The 19,123-nt window shown below is 42.1% G+C and overlaps 1 protein-coding gene across 1 annotated transcript; it reads right to left on the minus strand.

The window, feature by feature from the left end:
* Positions 1-1,311: 1,311 nt before the first annotated feature.
* dorip1 (dopamine receptor interacting protein 1) lies at positions 1,312-13,080 on the minus strand. Its single transcript, XM_078407192.1, has 5 exons — positions 12,813-13,080; positions 6,176-6,700; positions 3,613-3,702; positions 2,304-2,438; positions 1,312-1,738 (listed from the first exon to the last, which is right to left on the minus strand). The coding sequence occupies exons 1-5, from the start codon at positions 12,911-12,913 to the stop codon at positions 1,501-1,503; spliced, it is 1,089 nt and encodes a 362-aa protein (XP_078263318.1). The 5' UTR covers positions 12,914-13,080; the 3' UTR covers positions 1,312-1,500.
* Positions 13,081-19,123: the final 6,043 nt, after the last annotated feature.

Below are 19,123 nucleotides of genomic sequence, written 5' to 3' on the forward strand. Positions count from 1 at the left end.
GTCCAGTTTAGCAGCGTTGCGCTGAAGAGCCTGTTTTATACTGCATGACTATCACTCTATAACTTTGACATTATACTGATATCTCCTTACTGGGACGAACTTAGAAAATGCTACCAATATTCAGCAGGTCACACAGCCTCCGTGGGAAGAGAAACAAAGTTAAAGGTTGATGAGATTTTGCAGTGGTTACAGCTTTGTCATTCTTTTTGTTTGTTATGGAACTTAATTTAGAATGCTACAAACAGATTAATATAAATTAAATGTAACAAAAATGTAGGTTTGAATTGTCTTAAGTGTGACAGTTGTCATTTCATCTTGTTAAGTTTAAAGGTTAATTCAGCTGGCAGTGATTTAAAAACATTTTAAAATGTCTTCAATTTTAAAATTACCTACCCTTAATACCCAACCACTGTGCTGCATCCGGTGATCAATTTCCTCCGGTCATCATTATAGGATAATTGGCACCAGTCATTCCTTTCAATACTCTTTTAGTAATTGTACCTGTCCATTGCGTTATCTAAATGAGCCAGTTTTTCTCTAAATGCCTGGACTTTGCATCCAGTGGCTAAGTCTGTGGGTAACACTGACAGACATCAGTCTGCACTTTGTGCAGATGCTGGTTTACACTGAAGATACACAAAATGCTGGAGTAACTCAGTGGATCACACAGCATTTCTGAAGAAAAGGAATAGGCGACGTTTCAGGTCGAGATCCTTCTTCAGACTTAAGGATCTCGGCCCAAAAAGTCACCAATTCCTTTTCTCCAGAGATGCTGCACTTTCCCTTTCTTGGCAGCTATTGTCATACATTCATTCTAGATCTCTAGCATTTGGCAGTTGTGATTGTATCACATCAATGCAGTTATAAAATCAGATTACAAATCAGGAAATAAAAAGGCACAACATTTTGAGAAAAAAATGTAAGCTAAATTTGGAAATAAATAAATTGCAATCCTAGTTTGGGGCTAGGTCTGGCCGAGCATGTTCAGTGCACCACTTATTGCTTGAAGCTTCTAAGAACATTTTCAGTGCATTCAGGAAAATCTTCACACTTTGTTGAACGGTGCATGTGGATAGTTAAGAGGATGCTCTCAGATTCACAATGTATGGATGGGTCCAGCATTTCGCCATCATCACAACTATAAAATGTGCCAATATTTTTTGAGTTATAATTGTGAATGCTACATTTTCAAAGCTTTGGCATCGTGCTGTGGTTTTTGTGGTATCTGTGCATTGGAAAAATCTGATTCCTTTGTGTGATATACAACTTTAAAGAAAATATGGAAATAAGCTTTATTCTATTGTACAGTTATATAAAAATATTTAGTATCCAAAATACATCTTTGTACATATTTGCATTGTTTTAAAGTTAACTATTAATGCCTTGTACATTGTTTGAAATGTTTTTGGTTAATAAATCAGAACTTTACAATCCAATTTTTCTCGGATGCCAGGATTGTTTTAATTATTTTGCCCCAATAGTTTTAAAAGTTAATTGGACTTACGTAGTCTTGTATAGCCAACGCTTCATTTTTAAGTCATACAAATCACCTTTAATCAATTCTTGATTTCGAATATAGACAAGAGAGGACAAGAGCAGCAGCTCTGGAGGTTTATTTAATAATACCAGGTTCTCAGTTCTAAGTCCATCGTAATGCATCCAGTTACCATCAATCATAAAAGCAGCAGAGTAATGGTGCTCCTCCTTGTTGAAAAGCGTTGCTCCCTCCAGTAGGTATCTAGGACCAAAGATATCAGTTTGATTTTTTAAAAAATTAAAAAATTCTACATTTCATTTAAATAGGAACTCACAAGCTATCAAATTCTCTTATGTTCCAATTTTTCTCTGGTCTAAACAAGTTTCAATTTATTAAGCCTTGTTCATGATTCATGACCATCTGGGGTTAAGTTTCTTAGAAACACCAGATAGTTACATAAACAAGATGGAATGATTACAATTATCTTGTTTCTTACCATATTACAATTGTTGACAACTAGACTCTGTCAAAGACTAGCTTTAAGGTCAGAAAAGAAACGTTTAAAGGCGATATGGTTTTCCCCACATAGATTGGTGGATAGTTTTAAATTTAACTACTAATGGTGGAAGGAATGCACTGCCGAAAGTAGTGCCGGAAGCAGGTACCATCGAGGCTTTGAGATAGGCAAATAGATCGTATGCATGTAGAGGATATTAGTTTAACTTGGCATCATGTTTGGCATAAACATTTCAGTTAAAGTGTACACATCAGCAAATGTTTGAGAGCATTTAATATTATCCAGATTATACACTGGGTAAATATCTACCTGTGTTCTGCCACAGCCAAACTATATGGGACATAGGCCAATTCTTCAGATTTCCATTGCTGCATATTTAGGATGACAAATGGTGGAGCATCATGACAAAAAATCCTCTGTGTGAACTCACGTTGACCATTACATCTGGAAAACAAACCAGTAATATGCTTTAGGTACTGAATGGCATACAAGAAGTCTCCATTACCAGTAGATTTGACTTTCCAACCATTTTATTCCCCCATTTTTCAATTTGCAAATTTTCAGTTGAAATATATTTTCCAAAATGAAATAAACATTAAATCCTTTTGTTTCCTTGTAAAGAGAGAGGTAATTACAATAAAACTCAATTCATGATATGTGAAGAATGACCACACACATCATAGCATCTTTAACTTTTCCATAACTAAGGCTAAATCTATGGAAATAAGGAAAAACAAAGTGGAGTTACTGACATCATCACTCAAAGTGTAGTGTACAGATTTCAAATTAGAAATCAATATTTTACTTTTGTAAAACAAATGGGTGCAAATGAGCATAAACCTTCTTAACCATTAGGGATAGGAAAAACTTAAATGCACATAAATCTTCAGGGGAAAATGAACCCCACGTTAGTTTTCTTGTATACACCACAGTAAAATCTTATGACATCGAGAATTTTAAATCTCACACCTATACTTAATGGTCAAAGAAATGCAAACTTCTTTTGAGGCACATAGCAAATCATACTCCTAACAACAAACATTCCAGGATATTAAAGCTATGTTACGAAACCTATCATCAGGGAATGATGTATTCTTTCCAAACATCCAACTAGGTTTCCAGAACTTATTCTTAAAAACACAGAAATTCGTGAAACAATTTATTGTAGAAACAATATCAAAACTAATTGGATCAAATGGCAATTACACTCAATGGCAGTAAGGGTTTAGGTCTGTAATCACCTTGCTCACATCAAGATTGGCATACAATGTCACTGGGCTAGAGCATGTCTTTATTCAGTTCTCAATCAAAGAATACATGTAACAAAAAAGTCAAGTACAAAACTAAGTGTGTTTTTGATAATTCCAGATCAATGTTCAGGCAGGCAAAGACAACAGGGCAGTTGTTCACTCATCACCATCTGGTCATTTATTATTGAGCTTTCACTTTAATAAGGATGCCTGCTTGCTGCTTTACTTCAAAAGTGCCCTAGCACCAGACAGATTCCCATCATATCAAATGATTTCCTATGGTGAACATTAACTCACTCCATGGTAATTATTAAACCAGATTACTGGCTTGTGTTCAGTTTGAAAGCACATGAAGTCAGTGAACATACCCAAGTTCTTCGCAGAGATCAATCCTGGGACAGAATAATTCATCCACTGCTGCTTGAATTACATCACCCAAGAGAGAATCTTGTGAAGGACTTCAGAAATAAAAAGAAATCTTAGTCTCTGAATTGGAAATCAGATCACAAGCAAAAACACTTGTATTGTGTCAGCATCAAATTTAAACTAAATTTATCAAACTAAAAAAAGATCAATTCCAGCAAAACAGTAATCTGTTTATTATAATATTTAAGAACTGCCACACCCTGATGTTCATATGTGACTTCTTGTATCAGAGTCGATTCCCACAATAATTTGATCATTTTATATTTCTGATCTGTAGGAAACATCTTACAAATCATAGCTCGTGATGAATCCAAATTTAAATTGCCTTATAAAATATAGTAGAAGGTGGAGAACTGAAATAGAAACAATAAACATTGGAAATGCTCTGCAGGTTCTGATGAAAGGATATAATTTGGAACATTAACTCGGTATCACTATCAAATGTTACCAGATCTTCTCAGTATTTTTAACCATTCTGTTTTTGTTAACTAATGATGACCTTCAAAGAAATGTATCATGACGCAAAGTTTATGAATTATGTGAATTCCCTTTCTGACCAGTGTCCTGGGCCTCCTCCATTGCCAGAGTGAGGCCATACACAAAATTCAAGGAACAGCACCTCATATTCCACTTGGGTAGCTTACAACCCAACAATGTTAACATTACTTTCCCCAATTTCAAGTAATATACCACTCCCCCCCTTCTCTTCCCTGTGCGACGCCCCCCCCCCCCAATAAACCTGGTGCACTCACATTTCTCCCATCTCCCCATGAGTCACCCTGTTCCTTTTCCTCCTTTGTACATTCATCTCCCATCCAAAAATCTCCCATTTCCATTTTTATCTCTCCCTTCCCCAACCACCCATCCATTTTCCATCCTCCCGTCCACTTCCACCCAGATCCCTCTATCCGGCCTTACATTTCAATCCTCATCTTCTCTCCTTATCTGATACCCTTTCATCTCAATTTCCCTATCCTTTGTTACTTACTGCACCTAGCTACTCATCAACCCCCCTCCCTCTAGCTATTACTTGCCAGGCTTTGTCCTGCCCCCATCTCTCTTTATCAGCTCCCCCCCCCCCCCCCCCCCCAAATCAGTCTGAAGAAAGTCTGAACCTAAAGCATCATCTGTTCGTTCCTGCCTGGTCCGTTGAGTTCCTCAGGGAATTTGGGTATTGCTCAAAGTTCCAGCACCTGTTGCACCTTGATGCTTCATTACGAATTGTGATCATATTCTAGCAAACCAAACTTCCTGATGTAAATAAGAAAATAACTGCAGATGCTGGTACAAATCGATTTATTCACAAAATGCTGGAGTAACTCAGCAGGTCAGGCAGCATCTCGGGAGAGAAGGAATGGGTGACGTTTCGGGTCGAGACCCTTCTTCAGACTGATGTCGGGGGTGGGACAAAGGAAGGATATAGGTGGAGACAGGAAGATAGAGGGAGATCTGGGAAGGAGGAGGGGAAGGGAGGGACAGAGGAGCTATCTGAAGTTGGAGAAGTCGACGTTCATACCACCGGGCCGCAAACTGCCCAGGCGAAATATGAGGTGCTGCTCCTCCAACTTCCGGCGGGCCTCACCATGGCACTGGAGGAGGCCCATGACAGAGAGGTCAGACTGGGAATGGGAGGGGGAGTTAAAGTGCTGGGCCACCGGGAGATCAGTTGCGTTAATGCGGACCGAGCGCAGGTGTTCAGCGAAGCGATCGCCGAGCCTGCGCTTGGTTTCGCCGATATAGATAAGTTGACATCTAGAGCAGCGGATGCAATAGATGAGGTAATAATGCAATAGATGTAAATGTTTTAGTCAATGTAACTGCACAGTAATCTGACAGTATGCGAATACCTAAAAATGTTATGTCTGTTCAGTGTAAATTCTAATGCTCTTTTCTGCAGGGTTTATCTGTATGTTTTTGAAAGCAGGCCTTCAACTTCAATTATTTGCTGAACAGTCCCATTCTACATTCATGAACAAATGCAAAGCATGAAAGTTGAAAATACCTCAACATCCCCTCAATATCGATTTTTGTTGTTGTTGCTATTCTCTTTTATATGCACTACATTTGAGTATGTATCCAGATTCAATCCCCTGGAAAAAAAGCATCAACTTGGACTTTGAATTTATTAACATAATCTCTGTTATATGACCATGTAATGAATAATAGTGGAAATTTTGTTGCGGATGATTAGTCACAATGTATGCCCTTAACTGAAATTCTGTTGCACCATGTCATCTAAAAATCCGATATTTAAAAAATTAGCTTTGAGCTTTGAATACAAATACCCAAGAATCACTGTTTGCAGAGGCTGAATGAAGTTTGTTCTGTTCTAATTAAGTCAATGATATGCAATTTCTGATTTTTCAATTCATGTTATTAAGAACAAGGCTTAGACCATCCTCACAATTACAGTTTGCTGGATACAATATAAGATATTATACAGCTGCAACATTGAAAGAAACTTTGTAAAAAAGTCTTTTTTTACTGAAATAAAAATCAACCTACTAGATTAAAATTGTTTTGCGTTGATCTTCTTGCACACGCGCTGGACATCTCCCATTAGAACAAAAGGTTTCCTGTATGGTAGACATAAGGTTCTTCAGATTCCTTGTAAAGTTTTCATGTTCATTCCCAAAGAGGTCAATTTCTAACGAGGCCTTATGGACTTTGGACTTGTACTGGCATTTTTCCATTTTATCCCATATCCACAACAACTTCACAGTTGTAAATTTGTAAGAGTCCATCAAATAGAGGAATCGCTCAACAAATTCCCTTCCCAAGTAAGTTGATAACTCCCTGCGGAAATTTTCATTTTCACTGAGAATCACATACAGCAACATCAAAAATCCATCAATGGTGCAAGTGTTTTTTAGGCTTATCCTCACATACAACGGAGTGCAGGCCATTGCTTTTTTTCCAGCTTTAATGCTATACACTCCACCCCATGGAAGAACAGGTCTCCAGAAAGATCTATCTTCATTTGAGTTATTTGTAATAGATGCTCGAATCTCTTCAAATAATGTTTTAGACCTAGAACAAAAGACAAAAGACACTGCTCAGAAATATTACAAGGCACTACAGATGAAAATAAGCATTTTTTCTCAATGCAAGAATAAGATGTCTAATTTTTTTGCGCAGTTATTATTCATGATGCAACTCTCCACATAAATCCATGTTATTTTTATGTAAATCTATGTGTTATGTATTATTAAATTCCTAATGGGGTGAAATTGGGTTTATATAATCTGTTCAGAGTAGCAAATTAAATGACTAAATTTACATGTACAAGTTAGCTATTATTACATATATAGGGAACAATCAGACGGTAGACTCCCATAATTTTCAAACAGTGCTCAGCATTAGGATTAATTGGTTTAGTTATTTTATTGGAATTAATTTAGTCTTTTTGATGATCAATCTTTGCTTCAGCAAAGTAAGAACACCCATATAATTAGTTTATATTTGAGCGAATGATAAAAAATATTGAATCCAGAAAATAGAAAAGAAAAGGGCGGCACGGTAGCACAGCGGTAGAGTTGCTGCTTTACAGCGAATGCAGCGCCGGAGACTCAGGTTCGATCCTGACTACGGGTGCTGCACTGTAAGGAGTTTGTACGTTCTCCCCGTGACCTGCGTGGGTTTTCTCCGAGATCTTCGGTTTCCTCCCACACTCCAAAGACGTACAGGTATGTAGGTTAATTGGCTGGGTAAATGTAAAAATTGTCCCTAGTGGGTGTAGGATAGATAGTGTTAATGTGCGGGGATCGCTGGGCGGCACGGACTTGGTGGGCCGAAAAGGCCTGTTTCCGGCTGTATATATATGATATGATATGAAAACAGGCTATTCACCTAACATATTCTACATGAACCTTCTTGCAGCCTTGTTTTATCCAATCAATCAAGACTTATTTCTTGCTCCCTTGGGTACTTATCCAATCTATGCTATTTGCCCTAACTATTCCATGTGGTTGGTTCTTGGTCCTCCAAAATATTCCAAATGGTGGTGGAGTTTTCTCAATTTTCTCCATTACAAATTTTGTAATTTTCTCAATTACAAATTCTAGAAAATAGACAGAATAGAAATTGGTGCGTAACAGTGTCACAGAATGCCCTATATGAAAAATAGGAGTTTAACGTGCATATGATGAAACAATCCACATATTCTAAATGTGTCCTGAATGAAGACTTCTGAAGACCACCAGCAAAGGAGTGGATAAGATCAGTATGCTCCAGAAGCCAAAGTAAAATAAAAGGGGATATCCATGGATGGCAGGACTGGAAGAAATCGTGGAGAGAGAATGAGAATAAGAGTGTTGCTCTTAAATGGATGTCAACAGATAATGGCAATGGGTGAACAGGGTCCTTAAAACTCAGTTTTCAATCTGTTAAGTCTCAAACAGGTTTCCGCTGAGAAGGATAGATTTGAAGTTTATGGCCAATGTAATATAATAGTTTCACTGCCACCCGTGGTTTAGATGTGGTCGACAATCGCTATAATTTCTGAGATTGTGTAGCCGATATCCCCAATTAAATTACACCAGAATCTGCCTCTTCAACATTCATTTGATATGGGGTTTTTTCAATGTACCTATTTTTCTCAATGACAAATTCTAGAAAATAGACAGAATAGAAATTGGTGCGTAACAGTATCACAGAATGCCCTATATGAAAAATAGGAGTTTAACGTGCATATGATGAAACAAACAAACCTGTTAGCACTTATTGCAATAGTTTTGGGGTACAATAATAGCAAGGAAGTCTTCATGCGACTGCACAAGATCACGCTTGTGTGCAGTTTTTGGTATATAAGTATGCAAGGAAAGATACCAATAGAAAGACACAACATGCTGGAGCAATTCAGCGGGTCAGACAGCATCTTTGGAAAACATGGATAGGTGACTTTTTTGAATGGGATCCTTCATCAGATCCTGCAGGGGGGAGCAGGTAAGAAAGCTGTCTACATGCTTCATCACTTTCAGGGAAGTAAGTAGTTGTGCCACCAGATCTCTCTTTTTTTACAACTCTTCCCATGTCCCGTCAATCACTGTACGTCCCGACTGGTTTAATTTCCCAAAATTCACTACTTCATATACAGTGCCCTCCATAATGTTTGGGACAAAGACCCATCATTTATTTATTTGCCTCTGCACTCCACAATTTGAGATTTGTAATAGAAATTCAAAAGTTGGGAGCCTCGATCGCCTCATGGCGCCACGGGAGAAGAATGAGGAGGAGATAATGACTTTTCTTTGCCTTCCATCACAGTGAGAGTGTGCCTGGAGCAATCACTGTGATGGCTGTTTGTGTTAAAATTGTATCTGTGTGTCCTGTGCTTTTTGTTGTCTACTGCCGGACCCTGACGTGAGAGGACGCTGGCGCTGTTTGTTCGCCGCTTCTCCGTCAGGATAGTTTGTCTGTTTGTTTTTATGTTATGACTGTTTTTGTAAAGCGCTTTGAGCACCTGGTAAAGCGCTATATAAAATAAATGCTTATTATTATTATTATTACATGTGGTTAAAGTGCACATTGTCAGATTTTAATAAAGGACATTTTTGTACATTTTGGTTTCACCATGTAGAAATTACAGCAGTGTTTATACATAGTCCCTCCTTTTCAGGGCACCATAATGTTTGGGACACAGCAATGTCATGTAAATGAAAGTAGTCATGTTTAGTATTTTGTTGCATATCCTTTGCATGCAATGACTGTTTGAGGTCTGCGATTCATGGACATCACCAGTTGCTGGGTGTCTTCTTTGATGGTGCTCTGCCAGACCTGTATTGCAGCTATCTTTAGCTTATGCTTGTTTTGGGGGGTGGTTCCCTTCAGTTTTCTCTTCAGCATATAAAAGGCATGCTCAATTGGGTTCAGATCGGGCGATTGACTTGGCCACTCAAGAATTGACCATTTTTTAGCTTTGAAAAACTCCTTTGTTGCTTTAGCAGTATGTTTGAGATAATAGTCTTGCTGTAGAATGAACTGTCAGCCAATAAGTTTTGAGGCATGTGTTTGAACTTGAGCAGATGGGATGTGTCTATACAGTTCAGAATTCATTATGCTACTACCATCAGCAGTTGTATCATCAATGACGATAAGTGAGCCAGTTTTTTCAGCAGCCATACATGCCCAGGCCATAACACCCCCACAACCACGTTTCACAGATGAGGTGGTATGCTTTAGATCTTGGGCAGTTCCTTCTCTCCTCCATACTTTGCTCTTGCCATCACTCTGATATAAGTTAATCTTCATCTCATCTGTCCACAAGACCTTTTTCCAGAACTGTGGTTGCTCTTTTAAGTACTTCTTGCCAAACTATAACCTGGCCATCCTATTTTTGCAGTTAACCAGTGGTTTGCATCTTGCAGTGTAGCCTCTGTATTTCTGTTCATGAAGTCTTCTACGGACAGTGGACATTGACAAATCCACACCTGACTCCTGAAGAGTGTTTCTGATCTGTCAGACAGGTGTTTGGGGATTTTTCTTCATGAAAGAGAATTCTTCTGTCATCAGCTGTGGAGGTCTTCCTTGGCCTGCCAGTCTCTTTGCGATTAGCAAGCTCACCTCTGCTCTCTTTCTTCTTAATGATGTTCCAAACAGTTGATTTTGATAAGTCTAAGGTTTGGCTGATGTCTCTACAACAGTTTTATTCTTGTTTCACAGTCTCATAATGGCTTCTTTGACTTTCATTGGCACAACTTTGGTCCTCATGTTGATAACAGCAATAAAAGTTTCCAAAGGTGATGGAAAGACTGGAGGAAAGATTAGGTGCTGAGAGCTCTCTTATACCTGCATTAAGGAGGCAATTAAACACACCAGAGCAATTACAAACACCCGTGAAGCCATATGTCCCAAACATTATGGTGCCCTGAAATGGGGGGACCATGTATAAACACTGCTGTAATTTCTACATGGTGAAACCAAAATGTATAAAAATGGCCTTTATTAAAATCTGACAACGTGCATTTTAACCACATGTGATTTTTTTCTATTACAAGTCTTAAATTGCAGAATACAGAGGCAAATAAATAAATGATGGGTTTTTGTCCCAAACATTATGGAGAGCACTGTATGTGTAAGTTAAATTCCATTTGCCATTCCTTTGACAATTTTCCCAATTGATATAGATCCTGTTGCAAGCTGAAACAACCTTCTTCACTGTACACACCATCAAATTTGTGGTGACCTACAAAATTAATAATCTTGCCACCTACATACTCATCCAAATCATTAAGATTCATGACAAAGGACCCAGCACTGATATGTGCCATAGACCATTAGTCACCTGTTTCCAATCTGAAAAGCAATGTTCCAGTCCCACCTTCTGACAATATCCACCAAGCCAATTTTGTCCCCAACTATTCAGCTCACCCTGAATCCCATATGATCTCACTTTCCAGACCAGTTTACCATCTGGATCCTTGTCAAAGCCTTGTTAAATTCCTTGTTGACTGCCCTCCCCTCATCGATTCTCTTGATCACCTTTTCACAAAACTGAATCCAATGCACAATGATATGCCGATTCTCCCTGTACAATCCTTGCCTTTCCGAATGCAGGTAGATCCTGTCCCTCAGAATACCCTCTTGTAACCCACATAACACTCACCAGTCTGTAGTTCTCTGGTTTGTCCTTGCAGCCCTTCTTCAATAAATACATAGCATTAGCTCCCTTCCAGTACCTCACCTGAGGCCAAGGAAAAGAGAAAAATCTCTCAAGGCCCCAGCGATTTTCTCCCTTACTTACCATAACATCTTAGAGTACACCTGGTCAGGGCCTGGTGATTCACTTTGTATGCCTCAACGCCAGAAATACCTCTTCAGCAACACCATCAGTGCATTCACAGCCTTCTTTTGGTATGGTAACAGAAGTGCACATGACACTTATACTCAATACTCCATAACATTTAACTAATGTACTGTCCGATAATTGCATCCTCCTATATTCTATGCCTCAGCTAATGAAGACAAGTATCTTCCATGCCCCTATAACCTCCTTATCTACCTGTGCTGCTATCTTCAAGATCCCTAGACTGAAAGACCAAGATCCCTTTGTTCTTCAATACTTTGGGATCTTATTGTCATTGTGTTCCCAAGTACTTCAAATACCCGAAATTCAGAATAGCCCACACCATTTTGACCGGCTTGTTTAAAAAGTATACACTGGCCTTTTAAGATCCTGTACAAGTATTCTAAATCATGAAGGGCCTGAATCCAAAACCCACCCGTGTCATTCTGATGTTCTTTACGTTTTCAATAACAAGCAGTAATGAGTTTATGATTCAATGCTTACCCCTAGTTGCACGTTACATTGAAGTTCCAAATGATCGATCCCGAACTAAGGGGCCACAATGCCAGAACGAAGGGTTGGTCAATTAGAGATGACAACTTTCTTTATTCATAGATCTGAGCTCAGCTTTGTAAGAAATGACACCTTCCAAAATAAATTATTATTTGATTTGTCAGGAAAGATCACTTGAAAAATCAGAACAGCATGGGATAAATATTAACATTGATTATTTTAAATGTTGTTTTGTGTGTGCTCGTCCAATGACTGCAACTCAGATGGCAGAACAGAATTTAAAAATCATGGTTGTGAAAATATTGCAAACTTACAATTTTTCGTACAATTTCCCGATTTGTTCCTTTCATTACCAATTCACAATAATGATAAAACTCACGAGATTGTGGATTTTCTACAAAATAACGTCCCAGCAAAACTTCTCAAAAGTTGTCGTATTTGGCTACGGCCAATTTAAAAAACAAAGTACGAATATTGATCAAAACATAAAATGTTGGACGTTTTGGGTCTCCCGTCCAGTCCCTCCCCAGATGCTGCCAAACCCGATGAGTCTGCCAACACTCTGTGTTACGATGAGGGTTCCAGCATGTTTCTTGTGTCTCATTCGCCACTATTCTGCAGATCAGAATTAATAGAGCCAGATCCGTTCTCCCAACATTTGAAAAACCACAACAGGTCATTGCAGTCATGAGAACACGAGGTGTCCAGAGCCAAGGAGCTGTTCCGATGCGAGGCCCAATCACTGACACACCTCCTGTAATTTGGAAACTCCATGCAAGTTCACAACAAATTCGCGCTGGCTCACTCTCCCCAGCCTATAAAATTCATCGTTAAATTTGTGCTTACCTCTCACGTGGATAGTACCCAACCCCCGTCGGTTTGCAGAAGTTATCAGCGTCGCTTGGGATTTGGACAATCACGCCATAAGGCATGGAGCTCGCATCCATGCCGCCATCGACCACTGGCCGTCTGACCACAAACCCCGGCCACTCGCCGCCTGATGTTGTTATTGTGCAACGTCACCGCCCATGCCGGCACACACCCCGACAGCCGGCGTAGACCGGCCCAGGGGGTGGAGCCGCTGCGTGTGGGGCTGTGGCAAAGGCGGGGCCAGAGCGAAGGGCGGGGCCAGAGCAGGCAGAACGGAGGCGGGGCCCGCTCATGGGGCGAGCGCGCTGGGGGTTGTGCAGGTTGGAACCCGAGGAACGAGCACGGGAGGCAGGACTAGTGCGAGGGGCGGGACTAGCGCGAGGGGCGGGACTAGCGCGAGGGGCGGGACCAGCGCGAGGGGCGGGACCAGCGCGAGAGGCGGGACCAGCGCAGGGGGTGGGACCAGCGCTGGTGGGCGGGACCAGCGCCGGGGGCGGGACCAGCGCGAGGGGCGGGACATCTTGAGGGTGCAGTTGGCTCGTGACTTTTGTCAATAGTCAATAGTGCTTTTTGTCAACAGTCAACAGTGCTATATCACATATGAAAGTGGAGAGTTAAATTATTTTTGCCTATATGACACATGCAAACGCCGACATTATTGGTGCCATTATTCAAAGTCCAGCCGGCTCACGCGCTCGGAGTATTGAAACAGTTCCAGCGATCCGATGTCCCTCTCCTCTCCTAGACCGGTGATCTTTGTGTTCCAGGGGGCGCCTCCTGCAGCCTACTTGGAAGCAATACTCCAGTTTACCCTCCTGCCTCTCCTTGCACCTCGTGCCTGACTGTGATGTATATGTAATAAAAATGCCAGTGCCCCCTTGAGGCCAAAGGCAGAAGCTGGCAAATGTGCTTTTGCCTCGTGAATGAGGTCAGGTAATTTTCTAGAAGTTTCCTGGTGAAGCATTATTAAAATCTTCTTTCAAGATGTCGGACGTATATTCATTGTGCTAGTCACAACAGGGTCTTACAGCGGACATTACATGGTGTCAGAAGAAAAAAGAAACTAAAGAAAAGAATGTCTGGTCTCAAGCCACTGGGACCACTCTCCATGCAAGGGAACTTGGCCAAGAATTATAAGGACTGGATAAGGGCATTCCAGCTGTACGAGGCGGCAACAGAACTGACGAGTAAGCCAGATAAGATTCGGTGTGCAACATTCCTCCACATAGCAGGCCCGGCTGCTCAGCAGATTTATGAGACCTTTCAGTTTGCCCAGGAGGAATGTGAAAAAAATACAACCGCTGAAGAATAAGTTTCAGACACACCTGCGGAAGAGAACATCACACTGCCGATCGTGATACATGCTGTAGAAGCCATCCTACACATGTCAGACGACCGCCTTGCGCAGTTCAGAGCTGAAACAAACAAAGGTCGAACCCTAACACTGTTGTGCGAGTATATAAGAAAGGGTTGGCCTAATAACAGGCGTGATTTGCCCTCAGACTTGACTCCGTTTCATACATACCATGACAAGCTGGTTGAAGTCGATGGATTAGTCTTGAGGGAAAACCGAATCGTAGTCCCCCAAAGCATGCGTAGGCAGATGCTGAATGGGCTACATGAATCACATCTGGGAGTAGTGAAACTTAAACAACGAGCCCGCAATTTATTTGCGTGGCCAGGAATGAATGCACAGATTGAGGACACAGTGGGAACATAGACAATAGACAATAGGTGCAGGAGGAGGCCATTCGGCCCTTTGAGCCAGCATCGCCATTCAATGTGATCATGGCTGATCATTCTCAATCAGTACCCCGTTCCTGCCTTCTCCCCATACCCCCTGACTCCGCTATCCTTAAGAGCTCTATCTAGCTCTCTCTTGAATGCATTCAGAGAATTGGCCTCCACTGCCTTCTGAGGCAGAGAATTCCACAGATTCACAACTCTCTGACTGAAAAAGTTTTTCTTCATCTCAGTTCTAAATGGCCTACCCCTTATTCTTAAACTGTGATCCCTTGTTCTTGACCCCCAACATTGGGAACATGTTTCCTGCCTCTAACGTGTCCAACCCCTTAATAATCTTATACGTTTCGATAAGATCTACTCTCATCCTTCTAAATTCCAGTGTATACGCCCTATGTCGAGGCTACTGTTTGGGGGCTTGTAGATAACTCCCATTAGGATCTTTGTACCCTTACAATTCCTCATTTCTATCCATACTGATTCTACATCTCCTGATTCTATGTCACCCCTTGCAAGGGAGTGAATATCATTCCTCACCAACAGAGCGACCCCACCCTCTCTGCCCACCTGTCTGTCTTTTCTATACGTTGTGTACCCCTGGTCCTCTTGTAGCCATGTCTCTGTGATTCCCACAACATCATACTTGCCAATGTCTAACTGAGCCTCAAGCTCATCCACTTTATTTTTCATTTTTCGCGCATTTAAATACAACACTTTCACTTCGGTATTCACCTCCCCTCTCACACCGGTCACAATTGGCCCTGACCTTACTCTCTTATCCCATCTAGAACTTCCCTTCCCATTTATTCGAGAGTCCTTTGCAATTTCTCCTGTATTCGCTTCCCCTTTAACTCCATCTTCATATTCCCAATTTGTCAAACCTTCCCCCCCACTACTTAGTTTAAAGCCACACGTGCAAATCTGCCTGCCAGAATGTTGGTCCCCCTGCTGTTAAGGTGCAACCCGTCCCTTTTGTACAGGTCACCCCTACCCCAGAAGAGATCCCAGTGGTCTAGAAATCTAAATCCCTGTTCCCTGCACCAGCCTGTCAGCCATACATTCATATCCCCGATCTTTCTGTTCCTGCCCATACCAGCACGAGGTACAGGTAACAGTCCAGAGATAACCACCCTCGACGTCCTACTTCTCAGTCTTCTTCCTAACTCTCTTATCTCACGTTGCAGTATCTCCTTCCTCTTCCTCCTGATGTTGTTCGTGCCCACGTGCACAACTACTTCCGGTTGATCGCCTTCCCTCGCTAGGATGTTCTGAAGCCGGTCCGTGACGTCTTGAACCCTGGCACCAGGGAGGCAACAGACCATCCTCAAGTCCCACCTGCCACCACAGAATCTACTGTCCGTACCTCGGACAATGGAGTCACCCACTTCCATGGCTCTTCCTGACTTCGGTCTCCCCAGTCGTGTCTCGAGGTTGATTCATTCATTCAAAGCAAAATAACGGTTTCCAGTCACCCAGTCAGAACTCGCAGAATTCATTAACTTCACTACTAATTTCCATCCAGCACTTAAATTCACTTGGATCATCTCCGACATCTCTCTACCGTTTCTTGATATCACCGAAGATAGATATCAAGATATTTCTCCCATCACTGGAGATAGAAGATACTACTAGAATTTTTCACAACCATCTTCACTATCTGCAAAACCGCCCACTTTGGTTTCAACTGCAAACTTGCTAATCTTGCCATGTATGTTCTCATCTAAATCATTGATATAGAGGATAAACAGTAACGGGCCCAGCACCGAACACTGAGGTACACCACTAGTCACAGGCCTCCTGTCCAAGAAGCAACCTTCCACCATCACAATACAATACAATACAATATATCTTTATTGTCATTGTACCCAGGGGTACAACGAGATTGGGAATGCGCCTCCCATACGATGCAATAATTTAAGTAATTAACAGCAACCCAACGAAACGAAACAGTTGGAACAGTTTTTAGACAGTTCTCTGCTTCCTTCAATGAAACCTAATTGTTCCATACCAGGACATCTGAGATGTCCTCGTTCTATAGGGAATGGTGGTCCCCTTCTTCCATCATAGATGAGGCTCTCACAAGGGTTTCCTTGATATCTCGCAGCTCCGCTCTTGCTCCTCCTCCTCCCAGTCGCAACAGGGACAGAGGTCCTCATCTTTCATCTTATCAGCCGTCACATACAGCACATAATCCTCTGACATTTTCGCCACCTCCAACGGGATCCCACCACTCGCCATATCTTCCCATCCCCACCCCTTTTCCGTTTTCTGCAGTTCCCTCCACAACTCCCTGGTTACCTCGTCCCTTCCCACCCAAACTACACCCTCGCCAGGTACCTTCCCCTCCAATCACAGGAGATGCAAAACCTGTCCCTATACCTCCTCCCTCGACTCCATCCTAGGACCCCGACAGTCTTTTCAGGTGAGGCAGAGATTCACTTGCACCTCATCCAACATCATCTACTGTATCTGTTGTTCCAGGTGCTTATATATCAGCGAGACCAAGAGCAGGCTCGGCGATCGTTTCGCCGAACACCTCACTCAGTTTGCCTAAACCTACCTGACCTCCTGGTTGCTAAACATTTAAACACCCCCTACCATTCCCCTACTGACCTTTCTGTCCTGGGCCTCCTCCACTGTCAGAGTGAGACCCAGTGCAAATTGGAGGAACAGCACCTCATATTTCACTTGGGCAGCTAGGATAGAACTTAATTTATCCCAGGAGGGAAATTGAGGGCATGCGGCGTAGGTTCACTAGGTTAATTCCCGGAATGGCGGGACTGTCGTATGTTGAAAGGCTGGAGCAATTAGGCTTGTATACACTGGAATTTAGAAGGATGAGGGGGGATCTTATTGAAACATATAAGATAATTAGGAGATTGGACACATTAGAGGCAGGAAACATGTTCCCAATGTTGGGGGAGTCCAGAACAAGGGGCCACAGTTTAAGAATAAGGGGTAGGCCATTTAGAACGGAGATGAGGAAGAACTTTTTCAGTCAGAGAGTGGTGAAGGTGTGGAATTCCCTGCCTCAGAAGGCAGTGGAGGCCAGTTCGTTGGATGCTTTCAAGAGAGAGCTGGATAGAGCTCTTAAGGATAGCGGAGTGAGGGGGTATGGGGAGAAGGCAGGAACGGGGTACTGATTGAGAGTGATCAGCCATGATCGCATTGAATGGCGGTGCTGGCTCGAAGGGCTGAATGGCCTACTCCTGCACCTATTGTCTATTGTCTATTGATCTGCCAACAGTCATAAAAACACAAAATACATGAAACATGAAATTAAAGTGACGAGTGGGAAGGATTGGGGATGTGCAAAGATGGGGGGTGGGGGCAGATCAATTTCCCTCCTGGGATAAATTAAGTTCTATCCTAGCTGCCCAAGTGAAATATGAGGTGCTGTTCCTCCAATTTGCACTGGGTCTCACTCTGACAGGTTGAAGATATGCTAGAATACTCCGCACAACATGCTGGCACATAGCTTGCATATGCTAGGGCTGATACCATAGGTACCTGTGGCTTTGCCGGGGTGGAGTCTGCTCAGCTCCTTCCTCACCTGCTCAGCCTTGATGGTCAGGCGCGACAAAGAAAGGGCAGAGGAAGTGGACCAGGGGGAGAGTCTGTCGAGGAGCAGGGGGGAGGGTGGGCAGAGGCTCCACCATCAAATCTATTAAAAACAGGTTTAGCTGTTTGACCCAGTCCTGATTGCTTTCCCTCCCCAGGGCACTCGTCTTCTTGTGGCCTGTAATACTCTTCATACCACAACACACATCCCTCATAATGTTCTGCTGAAGTTTCAGCTCCAGCTTTCTCCCGCAGTCTCCTTGCCCTGTCTCAGTCTCGACTTCAGGTCTTTCTGCATCCATTTCACCTCCTCCCTGTCGCCATTCCTGAAGGCCCTCTTCTTCTGGTTGAGAAGGGCCTTTATGTCACTGGTGACCCAGGGCTTGTTGTCAGGGAAACAGTTCCTTACACCCCAGCAGTATGAATATTGACTTCTTTAACTTCAAGTAACCCTTGTTTTCTTTCTCTCTCCATCCCGCCCCCTTCCTAGTTCTTCAACCAGCCTGACTGTCCCCCTGATTAAATTTTATCTCTGCATGCTTTGTTGTCACCTTCTCCTAGCTAACAATGATCCATTCTACATTTTCCTTGAACTGCATCTCATTTGATGTCTCATTTTCACACCTTACAATTCCTTATCCCTGTGTCTCCCTCTCCCCTGATTCTCAGTCTGAAGAAAGGTCTCGACCTGAAAACTCACCCATTCCTTCTATCCAGAAATGTTGCCTGTCCCGCTGAGTTACTCCAGCATTTTGTGTCTATCTTTAGTACTGGAACTGAGATGCTGATGCAGTCTGCATCTCATTTACAGCATTTTTTTCATCAAGCCCCTCTTCCGCTCTGATTTGTGTCCTTCCATTTACAGTGCATTTAGAAAGTATTCAAACCCCTTCAGTTTTTCCACATTTTGTTACGTTACAGCCTTATTTTAAAATGGATTAAAAAAAAAATTAAATCATCAATCTACACACAATACCCCATAA

Source organism: Rhinoraja longicauda, chromosome 10 (genome assembly GCF_053455715.1).
Source record: "Rhinoraja longicauda isolate Sanriku21f chromosome 10, sRhiLon1.1, whole genome shotgun sequence".
Lineage (NCBI taxonomy): Eukaryota > Metazoa > Chordata > Chondrichthyes > Rajiformes > Arhynchobatidae > Rhinoraja > Rhinoraja longicauda.

What these genes read in the sequence shown, in the direction of transcription:
- dorip1 (XM_078407192.1), bottom strand. Translation starts at nt 12,913, where the DNA reads ATGGATGCGAGCTCCATGCCTTATGGCGTGATTGTCCAAATCCCAAGC. An exon ending in GGGTACTATCCACGTGAGAG is followed by an intron (nt 6,701 to 12,812) that starts GTAAGCACAAAT and finishes CTTTTGTTCTAG; the next exon opens with GTCTAAAACATTATTTGAAG. An exon ending in GATCTCTGCGAAGAACTTGG is followed by an intron (nt 2,439 to 3,612) that starts GTATGTTCACTG and finishes TTTGTTTTCCAG; the next exon opens with ATGTAATGGTCAACGTGAGT.